General features: G+C 42.4%; 2 protein-coding genes across 3 annotated transcripts in view; one reads left to right on the plus strand and one right to left on the minus strand.

Annotated features, from left to right (window-relative positions):
• Positions 1-5,082: 5,082 nt before the first annotated feature.
• Positions 5,083-10,337, minus strand: tmem218 (transmembrane protein 218). The gene is made up of 3 exons (XM_044041422.1): positions 9,872-10,337; positions 8,945-9,047; positions 5,083-5,470 (listed from the first exon to the last, which is right to left on the minus strand). The coding sequence occupies exons 1-3, from the start codon at positions 9,979-9,981 to the stop codon at positions 5,336-5,338; spliced, it is 348 nt and encodes a 115-aa protein (XP_043897357.1). The 5' UTR covers positions 9,982-10,337; the 3' UTR covers positions 5,083-5,335.
• A 2,215-nt stretch (positions 10,338-12,552) lies between these two features.
• Positions 12,553-19,783, plus strand: part of pknox2 (pbx/knotted 1 homeobox 2) — an 81,321-nt gene continuing 74,090 nt past the window's right edge. For both annotated transcript variants that reach the window (XM_044042527.1, XM_044042529.1), the window contains exon 1: positions 12,553-12,613. The gene's annotated coding sequence lies outside the window, so the exon portion shown is untranslated. The remainder of the gene's footprint in view (positions 12,614-19,783) is intronic.

Genomic DNA, 19,783 nt, shown 5'->3' on the forward strand with positions numbered 1-19,783 from the left:
TTCAGACCTCAAGCTGAGCGCATATTGAGGAGAAGGGGACCAAGGGGTACTGTCTTGTCTGTTGCCATTCAGCCGGCATGGGACAAGGGGGTTAGGGGGCGTAACACAGCGAGGCTTGTTTCCCCAAGTCAGTTCACTTTCATCAATCAAATGTCAACTAAGAAGTGACTAAATAAATGCGGCAGAACATTTTTTTTGCACTACATAAATAAATAAATAAATAAACAGAGAGTATTTCACCGTAAAAAGGAGTACATTTTTACTTCCATCTCCTATTATTTGCACACATTTCAATCTTCCTTTTGTGTCGCACTTGAGTCCAGATGTAAATAATCACACCAGAGGAATTCCTGTTATATTAATGAACAACTTTGTTAAAAAAAGGGGACAAATTTGCCATAAAAAGCTTCTCTTTCTTTCATTCTGTTCTCAACTCAATCCAACCCCTCCTCTCCCCCGCCACTCACTACCACTAACCTCCCACCAGTCAACTAGCCAAGCAAATTTGTAGCTGTCTGTCTGCACAGTATGAGTCTCATACATCATTTTGGGCTCACCGGGTCAACCTTCTGCTTCCATTTGAGGCACAATCAGTCTGAGTGGACACCCAGCATGGGAGAAGACAGCATTTTCCTGTATTGCACACCTCACTTTATACTCTGTCAAAAACCTGAAACCATTTGTTTGTACAACAAATATATATAATATAGAAATCTACTACTGAAATCTTTCTTTTTTTTGTCCAACTCTCTGCTTTGTCCCCTTTATACCACATTAAGCAAAATGCCTCCAGTGGAGCTGGTGCTGTGAAGTGCAGCTCTCACTGCAGTGTGTGTGTGTGTGAGAACACACTTCTCACACAGCAAGCCATTACACTCAGCAGGTGGGATCTCTGTTCAGTGTAGGTGTATATTATTAACTAAGCCGTCACCATGGCTGTAAATGTGCTCTCTCTGCCTCTCTTTACTATATTTTACTGTGCTTAGTGTTTTATTTTAAATGTCCGGAGTGTAAAAGTGAAAAGTACGTCCTGTTTTGTGTCTGATTTATGTATTTATTGTTGTTTAACATATATATATTGATTACTTATAGGCTATGGGTGGATATACAGATTGTAAATAACTTGGACATAGGGAGACTGCTTTTTCTATGTTCACTTAATACATAAATAGTGAGAACGTGATTAGTATCCACTGCTTCCTGCTCCTTTTGTTCTTTCCATGTTCTCTGTATGTTTTTTCTCTATGCTAATGTTCATTCTCCCCTTGTTTTCTGTGTTCATGCTCTCATTAGTGGAACAAAGAGTTGTGCCATTGCATACACACTATTTATTACCTGTCTTACAATGCAATGCACTGGTTTTTATGTATATATATATATATATATATATAATTTCCAGGTTTGACAAACACCGATCAACATTCTTTTTAACGTTTTTTTGACATTTTATGGACCAAACGATTACGCCGTTAATCGTTGAAAATAATCGATAGTTGCGGCTCTAACTTGGACACAGTCATAGTTAAAGGTTTGTTTGAAATGTACCATATCAGTTATTATTCCAGACAATATATATAAGAAGTCATCGCAAGTGCAGAATCCGACTCTAAGTTGACCTCAAGTGTGGATGTGAGTGTGAATGGTTGTTGTGATGAACTGGCTTCCTGACCAGGGTGCAGCCCGCCTTCAGCTGGGATTGGCCCCCCTTGCTATACCCCTGTGATCCTCAATGAGATAATGCAGCGGATAATGAACAAACTGAATGAAATCTATCTGCATCATCTGTGTTACTGCTGCTCCTCCTGTGCCACATTGTACAAATCCTAAAACAGCCCACAGTTTACTGCCTGCATGTGCACCGACCGAGCACGGTCCGTGAAGCACTCCGGCCACCCATGTTCACCCATTGTGACCGTGCCCTTTGATCAGCACAGGAACTACTTTTTGCAAGCCTGTCCAATACTCAATCATGTCTTCACCACTGTCAAACTGGAACCCCCCCATTGGGCCAATCTGTGGACCACTCGATGGGGCGTCCTGTCCAAGCCACAGAGGTCTATTGGTGAGCAAGCTGACCTCTAATCTGGGCCTTCATCATCCCCTCCGAGAGGTAGAGATTTAGGGTAATTTCACCCCGAGAGTGAGAGAGAGAGAGAGGTAAAAGTCCAAGGCAACACCACCGTCCATGTTGGCGATTCCACCCCCCGGTGTGTGTTGCCAAGATAGCATCCACTACCCATATACAAGTGCATAAAAGAGCACAGCCAAGCAGGGCCTTTTTGGCACCAAAACTGCATAGTTTGTTACTCGAATGACTAGTCCCCTACTCCATTTCCACATTATATCCCCATCCCTGGTGAAAAATGCCCGGCCGCTAAACCTAAAATCCACTTCCTGGCTGATAAACCCCCTCATGAATGAATCCTGTGTAAGGAATTTGAATCACCTTGCTCATTTTAGAGCACTCATCAAGTCTTATTTACCAAACTTTGTGAAAGGACGGCAAACATTGCCATCTGCTTGATTTACCGCGAACAGAATCGCATTCTTTCGGGATAAGTGCACCGACTTTGCCCCGAAAATCTTTTGGTTTCCAGTGTTTTCATGGGGGCTGTGCATGTGTGTGTGTGTGTGGGGCGGTGACGGTATCCATATCACAAACAGAGGGCGAGGTGGCAGAGGATGTGAATGGAAATCCAGAAGTTCTGCTTGAGTGCATCTGAATGCAGGATCTACCAGAGAGGAGCACAGCCCCGGTCCCCTCTGCAGTTTCACAACCGCGTTGCCCGAGCTTTCTCCTCACACCTCTTTTGCCCTTGCATTGCTCTCTCTTTCTCTACCTCGCCCGCCCCCATCTCTTTATATGTCCAGCTGGCTGTGCTACAAAGACTCCAGCTCCCAGCTCCAAATGATCCTCATACCCCCACATGCTTTGTTCTGCTCATTTTCCCACTCCCCAGAGACAGAGTTTAGGAGCAAAAGATAAAATGAGGAAAAGGATACAGGGAGCAAGAAAAGATGGGGGGAGAGAGAGAGAAAGATTACAAGTGTGAGGAAGTGTGAGAGAGTGTGTGTGTGTGTGTGAGAACGAGAGAGGAAGCCGAGGAATACTCTTAGATCTTGTGGACGCAGACTTCAGGGACTGCAAAGACCTTGAGTTTGCAGACGGCAAAGAGAGCGACCACTGTGAACCTGAATAAACTGCAGTAAATGCTCTCTTTCTTTCTTGACTATCAGGTGAACCGTCTCCACTTTCACTGGACTTAAAGCCACTGGTTTCCCAGTGGCACTTTCAGTGGGGGGCTAAGATCATGTTTTGCGGCAATCATGTGGTCAATTAAAGGCAACAAGTCTCTCCAGGGTTGAAAGGTTTTCGACACCCTATCCCACTCTGTTGAAATCCCCCAGTTCCCCAGCTTGTGTGAAATCATGCGGTGGATTGTTGTGCAGGAAAAGGCCACAGTATGGAGATGTGGGCCGGAACTAATAGGATTGGTTTTGATTCATTAGATTCTCTTTCATCATCCTGGTTGGAATTCCACTCCACGTCTCCTTGGGCTTCACACTTTGAAAATGGGTGTGGGTGTGGGGCAGCAAGTGTTTATAATTGGGCCTCTTGTCTGAAAAAGCTCATTACTCTCTATGGAATCATCTGCTGTGTTGTAACCCCTGTGGAATCGGCACCGGGACACGTGAATGCGACACTGCGCTGGTCAGAAATAACGACAAGCACACAAGATATGCCGTCGAAAGAGAAATTAATCAAAATGTAGAATAGCAAAAACACAATGGCATCACTTTGCAGTGACAAGGCACTACAAGTGATCCAAAACACACTGAGTGGGTTTTCTCTTGAAGACGTTTCACCTCTCCTGCCAGAGGCTTCGCCAGTTCTGTTGGGGTTTGTGATGAAATCCAAGAAATGGAACCTCTGTGGAAAAAGTGGGCAGTGCTCACTGTAACTCCACTGTGTACTCACTGGGCTGCTCCGAGGCGTGGTTACACGTCCTTAAGAGGAACTTTAAAATCCAGTTGCTGTGTGTTTTGAACAACCTGGATATAAGTTCATAAGTTACCCTTCGAGGAACTTTTGATTACACATGTAATCATTTCAGAAACAGAATACTGTATTGATCCCTGTAGGGAAACTGGATTTAAAATGTATCTCACTACCGACAGCAGCTCTATGCTCATAATCCCATACAAAAAAAAGGTATGTATTTCCTCTAGAAAACACTATCAACAGGAGACTCTGGAAAGAAATCTGGAAAGAACAGAATCTAAGGAGTACAGAATATCCCACACACTATCACTAGTTAGCACTGATAAAATGGAATCTTCTGTTTGCTGTTTGAATCTTATTGCAACCGTCCTACACACAACCGTCTTAAAATGTGCAAAGTATCTGTGTTTTTTGGGAAAGGGAAATTTGTGTTTGGCCGATTATTTCCTTGTCGTAACAATGCCTCTTGGCAATGAATCCTATACCGTTGGAAAGCCTGTTTATTTTCCTTTTACATGGTGCTACATATGTAAGGAAAATGCATTTGTGGGGTGAGCAGCAGAGTCGAGTGTGTGGGTTGTGCCCATGAAAATCTTCTCTGCCAATGCCAAAACAAGGCGTGTCGTCATTGGAGGCAATCTCAATAATGCAGAGAGATATTGAGGTGAGATTCTGTGCTAAATCCAGCTACAGCGCTAACATTGCCCACAAAATAACCTGACTCAGTAGCACCAAGAAAGTGGGTGTGTGCTATACAAATACAACCTTGGTGGATATGATGGGACATAACTAGGGCTTTTTTTTTTGCTCTTCTACGATTGACATTCAGAGAACAAAACCAGATATTTGATGATGTAATCAACTTGGTTGACATGAAGAAGGTGATCAGTAATTAAAAAAACAACTACTTTGATTAAACTCTCATCATAACTCATTGTTGTGTTATGTTATGTGACTTTCACAATGTTCCTGCCTTGTATAGATTATGTAAAGCAAGGGTGTGAGTTTGAAATAACATTGGATGCATGCATTAGAGTTTTCTGTTTCTGTCTCATGTCTAACACAGGAGTATTACAAGGTTTATGGATTTACTTCAGTCATTTATTGAACTATTAAATAATACAGAATGAATGACACAGTATCTGCCGATTTCGCATAAACAGCAAACAGTTGGCCTTGTCGAAACACACCAGCTCTCCTGCTGTTCCTGTTTGGGACGCATTGTGTCTTCCGTTTCCACACGAAGCCGGGGGCCTCTCACCGGGCCCCGTTTGTCTTTACTTGTATACATCAGCGATTGTGATACCGGTGCCAACTCTGACCCTGGCCGCTCTACTGTGTTTTTAAGGCCTTGGCATAGACAGGTTCCAGGAAATGGAAGGGGAGCACCATGAAGAACATCCCCAGAAAGACAGCGATTGCCACTGCCAACAGGACATAACGGCCGATGAACAAAGTGTCCACTATCTGCAGAGTGAAAAAGAGATGATCAATTCAGTGTTGGGGGAGGTTATTCGTTATTTCACACCAGAGTGTGTGCATCTAGTAAACAGTGAGTGCTGCACTGGAAACAGGACAATTAAGCCAGTGTTACCTCTGTTTGCCACAAGATGTCATGAGAGAGCCACTGTGTGAAGATACACACAGAGACCTCTTCAGTTATTTACATAAGTTCATCTACTTTAATGGATACAACTGGATGTCTGAGCTTGAGTTTCAGGTTCAAATCTAAACATTAAACATTAACTTGTGAACGTTAACCGAGAAGAGATTTAGGGTATGTAAAAACTTGCCAACTGCGGTCGTGTGGTTTGACGTTAAATCTAGGAGGGAAGTTGGAAACACTTTTCTTCCAATCAGGAGCCAAAACGTCACAAGGAGAGGGAAAAGTGGACCCTGGTAGTATTGTACTAGGGTATAGTAGCAGTAAAGTTAGTAAAATAACGACTTTGTGGACAGCAGCGCCACTTATTAGACATCGTATGATTAGGAAAGAGTGGCACTGGTGCATCCTAATCTGATTTTTGCTGATCTGCCATGACTGCAGTGCGAAAGCCAGCACTGCCTCTTAATCCCTGCTACTCGCCGCAACATGAAGCCATGTGGTGCTTATTGATTCACGTGGGAATAGACTATGATTTGTATAATCAGCGAAAAACTTGTGCAACAGTGTTGTACACTCTGTATCTGTATTTGTAATTGTCCTACCTTGTTTTGAATGCAGAATATTGCTAGAGAAGAGCTCAGTGCACTGTCAATTAATGCCTGCATTACGGCAATTTACAGACGTAAAGGAACCAGGGTGCGGGACGTTTGACAAAAACACGCTCGCTCATCCATATTTGCACGATCGTGGAGTTTTGTTGTTGTTCCTGCCAGTGACAGATTTTAAGCAACATTTCACCGATAGCTCGGGGTCTATGTTAATATTGAGATCATGAGCCACCCATGAATCCGTGAATACAAACTGAGAAAATACCCTTAAGCCAGACAACACCAGAGGAGCAGCCACACTGCTGACTTCACAGGGACTGTTGTGTGGAGCGAGCATTTGTGCGTGTGTGTATAAACACGCCGGTGTCAGCGAGAGGTGGGGATGATGTATGCCGTCTCTTATTGGTGCATTTAACACATCTCACTTTTTAATTTGCCAATTACGCAGTAAGCAGGAAGCCAAAGTGTGGGCCATGTTTTATTAATGTGCCATTGAGCGCACGGGTGGGAGCAGGCAGGCGGGTGGGCGGGAGGAGGGGGGTTGGGGGTTTGTCTGTTATAAACCACCCCCACTTCGAGCCTGGGACTGACTTAATTGGCTCTATGATATTTTACTTTTGTTTAACAGCGAGAGGTTAGGCATCATTTCACAGTCTGCACACATACACACACACAGAGCCAATCTCTTTGTCTCACCACGTACAAGGAAGGTTGTTCTTATTTTGCTCACTAAAAATGAGTCATTAGTCCTTTTTTGAATACAAAACGCCAGGATCTGAAGTCATTTTTCACCCCTCACAAACAGGTTTGCACTGGTTTAAATTGTGTTCATAATCATTTAAGCCGTGCATGTGTGCGACTTTGATGATTTACTAACATGCTAAATTGGCTATTTAGTATAGTATTATAATAGTTGCCTGTTAAAATAGCAACAATAATAATATACATTAAATGCATGATCCAAAGGCTTGTTATTGGGGCTGCAACAACACATCAATTAATGATCAGCTACTAAATGATTCACCAACTATTTTGATAATTGATTAACCAGTGCTGTGATTTCAGCTTCTTAAATATGAATATTTTCTGGTTTCTTTGCTCCACGTCGCACAGCACACAGTGTGTCTTTGACGTGCGGGCGAATCAAGACATTTAAGGACGTCTACATTGGAACACTGATTGACATCTCTCGCCATTTTGAAAATAACCATTGGTTGCAGTCTGAGTTCTTTTCACTGTGCCATTCTACACAACATGTTACGAAAAAATAAGAAGCCTCTTGACATTAAAGACAGGTTCAGAGCTCTACGCGAAGAAAATCTGTGCGTGATCGTTTGTCTTTTTTTCCTGGCATCATAAAGAGTCATTTAAATCCATCTACAAAGGGTTAATTTCACTTGTGTGCCTGCCTTGTACAGAAATCTAAGTCCCATTTTGCCGCTGCTCTGTGTTGCTGGTCTGGTATCTGCCTTCACACAAAGGCTATAAAACATGAGCTGGCCGGGATGGGGCTCCGCTCTGCTATTTCTATTGGGTGGCAGCTTGCTTGGCAGATCTGGCCAGCTTATTGGCACGACCTCGAGGCAAAATGGGGGTGCGTTTGTTCTGTGTTGCTGTTGGACTAAGATAAAGCAGAACAGGTCTTTATGACACAAACACACACACACACACACGGAAGTGAACGCACAATGACACATGCAATGTACAGAAATAGAGTATGGCGAGAAGTGGTTTACATGTCAGATTTGAGGTCGTTTATATGCACGTAAATAAAACCGTACAGTCTCTGGGATGTAGTTTTATTTGTATATCCTCAATCAGTACCACTAAAGGAAAATATATTCGCCGTTCTAATGTTTATATAGTGCATAGAGAGATATATTTGTTTATAAGCATAAAGTAAGATGTAGCTACAGTGCATTCCTCATTATTCCACTCGATACAGATTCCCTCTGTACCCAAAGAATTTGGAAGTAATCACAGTCAAATGGCCTCACAAGTCTTAAAAAAAAAAATGCCAGGCCTGCTTTTATTTTCATCTGAAGTGCATTATGGAGTCGCTGTGCATCAGCCACAGGAACAGATGAAAAAAATACCAACAACACAAAAGCCTCTGTTCTCCAGTGCTCCAAATGGTGTGATACAATCATGATGGAATATTTTTATTATCATGACGTTGGCAGTGGTATACATTTAAAGAGTGTCTTCATGCAGCAAATGTTCACTTTGTTGTGTTTGTATTTTAACAGAGTACAGCAGCATTTATATTGTACATAAATGTACACACATGTAAAGTGGGAATATGCTGTGTGTGAAATAATCTGTTTTCAGTCATGAAATCTAGACAACGTCAGAGGAATTGGTTGCAGACTTCCTCTGGAGTTTGATGCATACATACTGCATGACATACACAGCGGGAGATAATCTGGGCGAGACGCATTCACAGCAGCAGAACCTTGGAGGATCTAGGCGAGGTGACCCCTGGTTTGAGCATGCAAGAGACCTGCCCGTTCACTCGCCGTGGATTATCCACAGGTTCTCCTGCTGCATTCTTACATGAGCTCACTCCAACATTATCCCAAGGTTTGACCAAGGAGCTGGCAGGAGAATCTTGGGAGAATATCCAGAGCGACTTACTTCTGCAGACATGTGCATGCGGACAATCTCTGGAGTTCAGCATACTGTAAATCTAAAAGCAAGTGGATGAGATAAGTGAGAAGAGCTCACCTCTATTTCTTTAAAGGTGGGAGGTCTCTCTGGGCTGCGGGGGAAAAACACCAGCACCAGAGTGATCGTAAGAGCCAGGAGAACAACAGGGATGATTCCTAACCTGGTCAAACAAAACGCACACACAAAAGAAGACAGTGAAAACACAGACCACAACATAAGGTCTTCCATCACTGGATACTCTCCAAGTACAGGGTTATCTGTGGAAAATATCATTATAACATACAAACGTAATAAAAAATAAACAAAGCAAGTTAATAGCACCAAACAAATGCACATGTAGGGTACATACATTGTCCCAGCAATCAAATAGTGTATATTATAGTTATATTATGTTAAGGCTAATAACAATAATAAAAATAATAATAATAACATTTTTTTTCCGCTGCTTTTTTGAGTAGGTAAACTGCTTAGGTGACATGGAAGAGTTGAAAATGTGATAAAAATCTGGGGAAAAAAAGAATATCAGAACATCCGGGTAAGTCAATTCACATCATATAATATTAGCTTTATATATTAGCACAATTAATCTGTGTCCCATTCTTTAATAGTTTGTACTTTTCATTGCCGGGTTGTAGTTATTTGAATGTCCTACATTTTCACCGTTCCTTGAACGCCACATTGCTTTTAGCAGTATTCTGGTATAGTATACACTTATTTTTCACTGTGGTTCTACTGTAATAAAAGGTGAATTGACTAGCAACACACGTGCCGAATTCAACAGGAATACTTAGTATGTGTTACTATTAAGTGTGTATTCTACCAGGACGTGTTTAATTCGGGTGACGAACAAACCAACGTTAAAGTGGAGGAAATGTCAACGAGATGTGGCACTGAACCAACTCTCGCGCAAGATGAATTACCGTTTATCTAACTTATACGTACGTATTTACAGCGTGTGCGTAACTGTTGTGTGTTGTCACTCACTTTGCTGATCCTGAGGCTCTCAGTAGCATCGCACCAAGCACAAGTGCCACGATCCAAACGACCGCAACGACGAAAACGCCCGTGCCGACTGCCAACACCGTATTGGACATTTTTTTCTATTTTCTTTTTTTTTTCCCAGGGGGTAAATTAAAGGCTAAGTTATTCGGCAGATGTAACATTTAACCGGTGAACTTTCAAATGTCACATTTGACCGACGTCCGTGCAACAGTGGGACTGGAGGAAAGCTGTAGCTTCAGTGGCTAACGGTTAGTGCCTTTCCTTGCTAACTATACCCTATACGCTGCTAACGCATGGTAAATTACGCATTTGGTGTTCGTTACGCAGTTCCTCTGTACTGTTCATAAAGCTGTTTTATTAAAGAGTAAATCACTTCAAATATAGTTAATGCAGCTTATCACCGCGCGTCTTCTGGTTCCTGGTTACAGAAAACCACAGTGTGATTGGATGAACGAACTCGTTGTTAGCCAATCAGACGCGTTCTTACTGGAACACACAGGGCACAGAGGAAACATGTAGCCTATGCAGAGCTTTGTTTTTCTTCTTCCATAACTTCTACTTATGTCGCATCTGCCTCTTTAGGCAGATATTACCTCAATATCTATGCTTTTTTAGTTTTCTCATTTTTAATGAAATAAATGTGAAGATGAGAACTAATTGTCCAAATTAACAGATTTGTGTATTGAGTGACTCTGATATATAATTGTTAATTTGGCTACTTCCGGTCCTGCTTCTTCTCTAGATATGCGTTTACATTAGCTCACCATTTTATTTTATATAATTTGGGCCAAATTACTATTTTTTTACATTATGTAATTGTACTTTAATTTAAACTGTGCTGGGAAAACCTCTAAACTCGGGGTTTCAAATTCAAGTCTGGTCAGTTGGGGCCAGTAAAGTGAAAAAACACCTGTGTGGGGAAAAAAACAATGATACAGTAATGTATTGTTGGAGTGAGTTTGCCTTTCCCTGGCTACTTGTTTTGTCCCTCGCTGCACTCCGTACATGTGTGTTCCACACAGAAGAAAAACTTGTGTTCTTCATACACTTTAAATATAATACTCAAATACTAGCAATGAGCAATTATTGTGATGATATTTGACAGCATTTCAAAACAAAAATGGGTGTTTTGGTACCGAACAATATATGATTCACAATAAAGCAAAACATTAAGGTTGCAAAATTAATCTATAAATATAGGAAACAAATATTTCAATGGACGGGCCGCATGGAATCATTGGAAGGGCCGCGTGTGGCCTGTGGGCCACAAGTTTGAAACCTATGTTCTAAACTTAACCGTATACAGCCTGTCAAAAATTATTAGTAGGGGATTACATTTACCCTGACCAACTATCAATGCAGCACTACAGTTTTGTTTTTTTTGTTTGTTTTTAAATTCCCCATCCACATTGTTGACTCTTGTTGTGACCGGTGTATTTTCATTGTACTACAAAGTTCTGCTGCTTGAGTGTGTGTTTAATCTAGAAATATTGGAAAGAACTGGGACTCAAAAGTCTTTGAATGTAATATAGTCACAGCATCACCATCCCAGTGGTCCCTTTGAAATGTGTAATTATTAATGCACACCGACAGGGGGCTGGCCAGACCCATTTCTCTTATGTGTGTGTGTGTGTGTGTGTGTGTGTGTGTGTTTATGATGGTGGTTCTTCCTGGAAGAAGCTCATGCTGCCTTTGAGTGACCCTCGTAAGATATAGACATCTAGCTTTTATGGACGATTTTTGACTTGGATATCATTCAAAAAAACATCCGAGGACATCCAAAAACATAGCTTTGCCAAGCGAAGAAACCAGGACGGCCATGTTTAGAGCAGTAAATACTTAAAATAAGGACATTTACATGCCAGCCAGATTAAAGAGATAGATAGAAACACAATATGTTTCTATACACAGGCAGATGGCAGATATAGACATTGGCATTGTGTTATACGGTAAGAATCTCAATATCTATAATCTCAGAACTAAGACATATGAAAACAATAAAATCATTTTCTCATATAGTTCCCGAGACTGAGAATCCGCTCCTGAAATATGAGTAAACAACTCATACCCATACTCAGGCAAAATACAGGATTTTCTTTTCCCTCAGCTTGTAATTATACAGGATCCAATGATCTAACACTGAGATCAGAATGACTCAGAGGTCGTGAGCTTGACTTGATTGGAAAACCTTGCAAAATCAACATGGCTCACTGGGCTTCCTGTAGCAGATAAACCTGGATGTTATTATATAAAGTTGAACATAATTTTCTACCGTCTCTCTCTCTCTCTCTCTCTCTCTCTGTCTCTGTCTCACACACAGTCTGTGTCACATTCAGCTTTCCAAATGCTGCTCCCAATAATTGGACGCCCCTTTCCTCCTTCACTAATCTTGTGCATTGTTGCTGGATAACTTCTTAAACATTAAAAATGACTAGATATGGCCACACATCCAGAGCACAAAACCCAGGCTCCTGCTGCTGCTGCTGCTGCTGGTGTTGGTGCTCCCTTGTCTCATGGTGGCGCACATGTGATTGCCGTTTTTCCCACGGACACTGGAAGGCATCAGTGGGCCCGGCGCTGGGGAAAAAAAAAAAAAATCGGGGGGAGCTGGGAAGATGGAGTTGGAGGTGGGAGGGGCCTAGCGTGGCTGACGTCATCGGCTGTGTGGAGGAGTATAGGCTGTGCTGTCAGCCCAGTGTCAGTCTGATGAAGATTGGCATGCAGGTAAGCTGTCATTCATTTTCAATGTCAGTGCATGGGAGCAGGGCTTTTCCACTTCAGCGTCCTTCCCCCCCCCCTCTCTTCCTCCCTCCCTCCCTCCCCCGTCACTTCATTACAGAAAGCAGGACATTATTCATACAGTCAGACAGGCAGCCGGGCCAGAGAGAGAGAGAGAAAGAGAGGGAGGGAAAGAGAGAGAGACTGAGTGAGGGAGGGAGGGATAGGGAAGTAGAGGAGGGGGAGAAAAAAAAGGAAAAGAGAGAGGGAAAGCGGAGGAGATGCATTTTTTGAGCTGGACTGAAAGACTAGTGTGGATTTTTTGTTGTTCTTTTTGTCTTTTGCTCGATGCTGCGTTTTGGATTTTTGCTCATGTAAAAAAAAAAAGCCCAATAATGTGTCGGTTAATGTTAGTGGTGCGCGTTAGTGGACCGTGTGGTGGTGCGTTTTTGTTTGCACCACAGCTTTTATCACATAAAATGCTAATTATTGTATTAATGATGATAATAATGGTGATGATGTGAGTGAGCGGATTGGGAGCGCGTGGATGCAGCAGCAGCAGCAGCAGCAGGAGGAAGCAGCAGCAGCAGCTGCAGCAGGAAGCTGCTGGCGTTTGATTCCCGCACGGCTGTGTCGAGAACATGCCACATGCATGTTCTTCATGATGGTGAATGTGTGCTTGTGTGTCCGGTTGTGGTGAGCTGGTGAAATGAGTGAGTCTGTATATTTAACACAGGGAGAGTAAAATAATGTTTATTGACCTGTTTTTTTCTGTAAAAAAAACAACAAAAACCTAATAGATTTCGTGTGTGTGTGAAAAATACAAAATTTAACCCCATTCTATTGATGCCAAGCTGACAATTAAATATAATATCATTTGTTTTGTTTACTGATCAGCACAAAAGGGCACTTATGTAAACCAAAAAACTATCAAAACCAGCGAGTTAATTCAAGTCCACCTCAGTGTGTTTGAAATGCTGTCCGTCTTTAATTGGCAATGTGTGTCACTGTGAAACTCTCAGCATCTCTCAGCGAGCTCTAATGTTTACTCTCAGCCCTCACTGCCCGGCAAATGCTCTCCAGCCGCGCTAACACTGGCCTTCTTTGTGTGCCGCCTGCTCGCCGCTCTCTTTTCCAGCTGACTGGTTTATTCCGCACTTGCTCAAATGACTATTTTACCTGTATGGAACGCAGTGTGATCCGAGCACCGATAGTTCCCCACTTCCATCTGACTTATATATATATATAAAAAAAAAAGGACTCGGATTTGTAGGTTATTTTGTTGTGCTTTGGTAGATCGGTCAGTCACTGCCTCTTCTACTCAGAAATGTACAAACAAATGCCAGAATTTGGCAAACGTACACTTCAATGCAGTTCCTTTGTGTTGCATATTGAGTCATCATCATTTTCTGTAAGTTGCTACGGGTAAAAACACAAGAGAACACAAGACCAGATGTCGTTTTCTATCAACACGACTAGCATGTCATAGCAAAAGGTTTATAGTATATATAAGTATATAAAATCACTACTTTCCCCGCCACGAATCAAATGTCGCAACTCTACAGAATGTCGCACAGATAGCAGTGTAAGCCCGAGCAGTGGGACCACATTAGCCTAATTAAATATGCCTCACCCATTTGTTTACTAATCATCTGCTTCCCTGAGAAATCACAATGGCGAGTTAGACCACTCCAGCTCCCGCCACCACCGGCGCGCAGCAGGTGCAGAGTGCTGAGTGTAAAAACCCCACGAGGAGCCAAACTCTGAAAGTAAAAAAAAAAAGAAAAGAAAGTGTTGTTTTTGTGAGTTGGAGCAAAAGAAGCCCTTTCACCTCTCTTTTTTTTTTTTGCACCATTTTAAATGACCGCGGGCCCTTTTGTCGTTGCCTCAAAGTGAACGTTTCAGCGGGGGAATTCATTTCTAGACACACACACACGCACGCAACGCATCACTACCAGTCACCCTCGGTGATGTTTGCTCTTTGTCGTCATGTACCCCACACGGCTCCGCGTTTTGTCAGATAAGGATAATGCCAATTTAGTTTATCCCTAAACCCTGCTGAGATCATAATTGATGATTTGTGTCATTGGACAAGCAGCCCAGGGGCGTATTTCGGTGCCTGCGAAACACTCAAACACCATTTGCATTCCTCACCCCCCCTCCCCACCACCACCACCACCCCATTCCTACTGCACGGGTAAATTGTGGCGCTGAGGTGTGATGCTGTGCATTCCAGCAGTTTTTTGAGGGTATAATCACTAATAAAGTGATTCAGTCACACTAAATGGAGGAAGTAAACAGAGCGAGGAGAGCATATGTTACAAACCAATTTAGGCGTTTATGTATGACCATAAAGCAATTGAGGAAATTAAACCGCATGCAAATGTCTTGCCATTTCCTTCGCCTTTGCCTCTAATTCCACCCAGCGTGGCGCACACGAAAAGCAATGCATCATTTTCTTTTTTATTTTTTAAGTCTGTGTGAGAGTGCCTTGCAAGAGAAGGCCCTAAAGGTCTGTACAATAACGTATCATCATCATTACTGCATCATCGCGGGGGCAACGTTAAATAAAAGAAAATTCATCAAACACATAAAGCTACAACTTTTTTTTCTTTCTTTTTTTTTGCTGCGTCGTTCAAACTAGACTCTCGCTGTTCTCACTTAACACAAAGTCCTATTGAAGTTACTGATATGTTGTCTGACTTTCTGTTGTCTGCACCGCTCGCCGTGCACAGTACCTGGTAACTGAAGCGTCCTCAGTCAAGGGAGTGAAAGTTACACAGCAGTTTGTTGCCGTGAGTGACAGGCGAACACGACACCCTCCCCGCTCCTCACACCTCCAGCAGACGAGTACAACTTGAAAATGAGCTAGAAACAGGATTAGAAAACTCTGCAAAGGAAGGGTTTCGGTAGCAAGATTGGAAAAAAAAAGTCAAATAACACGTTTTATCATCCATGTTAATTCCTATTAATGTGATAATGAAAGCTTATTTATTTAAATGACTTTAACCCCCCTTTAACTTTAGGAAATGTTGTTTTACACATTCCTTTAAAAAAAAAAAAAATCAACCCAATATTTTTGGAATGAAATGCATACCGTTGCATTTTCTCTTTATTCAAATGTCACGCGCAGCACAAGGCCTCACTTTGCCGGCTTTCTTCTCTTGCCGGTCAGAGTATGATGTGTCCAAATTGTATTTAAGTTGTTTAAGTTAAATTGTATTTCAACCCATTTTCTTAAATCAGGCTTAAAAAATAGAGTGCCAAGAATTATTCACAGGGCTTTTGAGTCCGCCGGTAGTCCTTAGCGGAGTGCATCTAGGCCCTGTTTGGGAGGGTTGCGGCATGTGAACAAAGTGAAGTTGGCTGGTTTTCCTCCTGCTCAATAGTGCAGCAACCCTGAGGACAATTGTGTTGCGTTGCATACTTTGGCCCTTTTCTGGGTCCTCTCTGGTCATGCCCACTAAGCCCGCTTGATCCCTATTGCTCTCCAGACGCGGTGGAGGCCTGTTTATTCCGTCAGACGGCGCAGCTTAAGCACAGCCCCTTGCATGCTTACCCTTGCTCATTCCTCAGCCAGTGCTGCATTGGCACGGCCCTAAGTGAGCCACCAGGGAGCTGGGTCAGGGAGAGATGGATTGGCTTGATTTATGCTCCAAGAGGAGCAGCAGGCAAATTTAATGATCCTCTATACTGTCAACATCACGGAGCTTTTGTTTTTCGGCGAGGACATAGAGATGTCATGAAAATGCATGTGGCGTTGCGGGCTGCGGTGGTTTAACAAGTTTGGAAAAGAATTGTACTTCACAATTTACAGCACAGACGTGAGGAAGTGACTCTGAAATACAATTCCTTTGTTGGACGTGGAAGGAAAAAAAAAAAAACCAATAGCACCTAATAAATGCACCCGCAATTCCCTCTCATGTTAACACAGTTGTATAGGAAATCAATGGACATATGTCAGGGTGATCCTATGTCGTTTGAAACAAAACAGCGCCACATCTTGTGCTGCGTGATTACAGCAACACGCCATCGCGGTGTGTCTGTGCTCGTCGAACATCCTGCGTTTGAAAAGAAACACTTCACAGTGTTTCCATGAAGAAGTCCTAAAGTGATTGACTGGACAGACCTGCCCTGCGAAGACGGTCCTCCAACAAACTTTTCAGAAAACGCTCCTCTCCACACAATTATACGAGACGAGCGTTTGAACAATGAATGTCGCAGCATGGAGGAAGTCATACAAAGGCTTTAGTCATTAGGTAATGATTTTAGCATCAGTGCTCTGATTGCTTTCCTCTTCTTTTCTTTTTTTTTCCTCCAGTCGGAGGAAATGAAAACCCAGCAGGGACACATTCCATAAACCCAGTCGAAGTCGCTGCATAGAATGGAGGAGTCAAATATGGCTCTGTTGTTTCACCAGCAGGATGCACACACGCAGATACCCGTGTTTGCTGTGGCTGAGAATGCATCTTAAAGACAACGTGGAAGAAAGCCGCCAGCCCAGTTGTCGGGATCGTATTGTTATTTGTGAGGCCATATCTCTGAGTCGTGTTTTAATCATCGCTTTTATTTATTTATTTTTATTTATGTATTACAACAAACGAAACGGTGACCTGCAAAACGGAAAAATCGAAAATACAACATGTATCCAAAAAAAGCACACAAACGAGCTCAGATATAGCCAAATAAACATAAAGCATACATAAATAAACTGCCTCTAGTTTTACCCCCGATGAAGCACAAGTGGACAAACAAACCAAAAAAACAGAAGTCGAGGCTTGTATGGTATTCTGTGACACAGAAAGTGTTGTGGTGTTCATATCTACAGATGTGTGTATCAGTACAGCTGTGTCTTAATTGCTTTTGGTGCTTTTGGCTGAACCCGCGCACTGTTTCGTCACCCGGTCTCAAACTGTAGTTTGACACCCCTTCTTAAATAATCTAATTCAAGATTGCAGCTTAATTGTGTGGGAACTTACTTTTTATGACACAGGGTGGCCTGGCTGTGGTTTCTATAATATCACAACCTCCTTTTCATAATGTTCCAGGCCTAAAACACACTGGAATGTCCGCAAAAGAACCCACAAAAGTGCCATAGTAACGTTCAACCCCCTTTTTTTTCTTTACAGAATGTACAAATGCAGCATTTCCCATTGTTTACAGTAAAGCAAAACATCATTTTTTTTTCTTGTAGTCACATCCTCTTTTGTCTCTAGTGTTCATACTGTTGGTATAAATTGCTTTTGATTTCATTATTTTCTGCACTAAAAGCAATTAAAACGTGTTATTTATAGACGCCAGCGCTTGTTATTTGAGGATCAAGCACCAAATCAAATTAGCAACTACTTATTATATATTCTGTATTTAGAGACCTTTAACAAGACTCCCAAACCTCATTGTGCCTTTGCTTCTTATCTCTGGTAGAACGTAGATAATCCTAATAAATGAGTGGAGCTTCACACAGAGAAATGTGAAGCCTGCCAGTAAATCCTGAACTTATTATATTTGAGAGTCCTGGTAACAGCTGAGCTGGACGAGGTTCAACATGATGGTTGATTTGGATTCAGCGGCAGATCGTAGCACAGAAAATCCCAACCCAAGCACTGTGTCGCTGCCGATGTGTGCTTCCTTTTGAAAAGGAATAAAAGCACCATTATCTCCCACAGTGGTATACTTCTACTATCCGTTGACCGTAAATCGTTCCAAATACGAATTTATGTTTGTCAACTGCAGGTTGCTTTTAGCAAAACTGCTGTTGTACAATTAGTTGAACTGTCTTCAACTTAAACATCAAGTCTTTCTGTACTGCAGGTAGAGTAGCAGCTGTCCCACCGCCCCCCACCGCCACTGCAGTGCCGCTGCCAGCAGGAAAGCTGTTGTCTCTCCACCATGACTCAGACAACTTATGACAAAAGTTGCAACTTCACAGCCGAGTGCACGTCAACACAAGCTATTTTCAACTAAGTTTCAACCTAGTTCAGCCACGCAAACTAGTATAAATACTAATGAAAGCAAATTTCATATACATATTGAAAACTAATTACTAATACAGTAAACGTAGAGAAAGTTCTCTGATGTACTTGTGAAAAAAAGTTTCACCATTAGATGGCACTAACTTTTACACACTAGTCCACACTATAAATTAAATTGCCTTTTGGTGGCAGGAAAAAGCTTTTCCAAAACTGGAACGCCTGCTATGGATTTGAACTACCAGGCTTCCTGCCAAAATGGCGTTGTTTTGATTGCGACTCTTGCATGACAGGTTGTGTGACGTCAGCCACCAGAGCTGTGTTGTTCTACTACTATAAGTAGACGATTGGCTTCTGGGGAGAAGGGGCGGGGCATTTGCCCTACTCCGTCATCATTGGCGTTATGGATTGTTCCAGTAGAATTTATGTCGTTGGTTTGTCTGTATTTTACAGTGTCTGTGTTCCAGGTCTCTGTGCCACAAGGCTTCCTGCCAAAATGGCGTTGTTTTGATTGCGACTCTTGCCTGACGTCAGCCGTGGGAGCTTGTATTGTGCTACAAAGTAGATGATTGGCTCCTGGGGGGAAGGGGCGGGGCATTTGCCCTACTCTGTCATCGTTGGTTTATTGCTCTAGTAAAATTGATGTAGGTGCTTTGTCTCTGACTTTACTTGGTCTCTGTTAGAGCCTGCACGGAAAAAAAAAAACGGCAATAAACCCTCTTAAATATTGGGGGCGGGGCTTACGAGCATGGAAAGTATTAACAAAGAGAGGAGCTGCAGACAGGTTTGGTGATACAAGGTGACACACAGAAAGTGTGCAGCAGAGATGAAAAATTATCCTCTCTGAAGCCTTTTCAAACCCTCTTTGATTATTGGTTGTGGTATTGAAGTCGCCAGCACTTCAGAGTAGAAATGCAACCGCGCTGAAAGTTGTGACCTCCAAAGGCTATTTACCGGAGCGCGGCTCCATTATTCAAAATCCTCTCCAAAGATATTATTTAAGTGTTCTGCCACTCACATCTCATCTGAATGTTTCAGCCTATTGCACTGCAGGACACCATTGATCTGAAGGACAATATTTTCACTCGTCCCGGAGCTGCTCTTTTATTTTGACATTAAAAAAATGTCCAAAAAAAGTGTCTCTCTTCAAATCCATTTGTATACCCTCGCTGTTAATCTCCGAGTGGTCTTCGCAGGCAGGCCATGA

The sequence above is a fragment of the Solea senegalensis genome, linkage group LG13 (assembly GCF_019176455.1).
Source record: "Solea senegalensis isolate Sse05_10M linkage group LG13, IFAPA_SoseM_1, whole genome shotgun sequence".
NCBI classification, from domain to species: domain Eukaryota; kingdom Metazoa; phylum Chordata; class Actinopteri; order Pleuronectiformes; family Soleidae; genus Solea; species Solea senegalensis.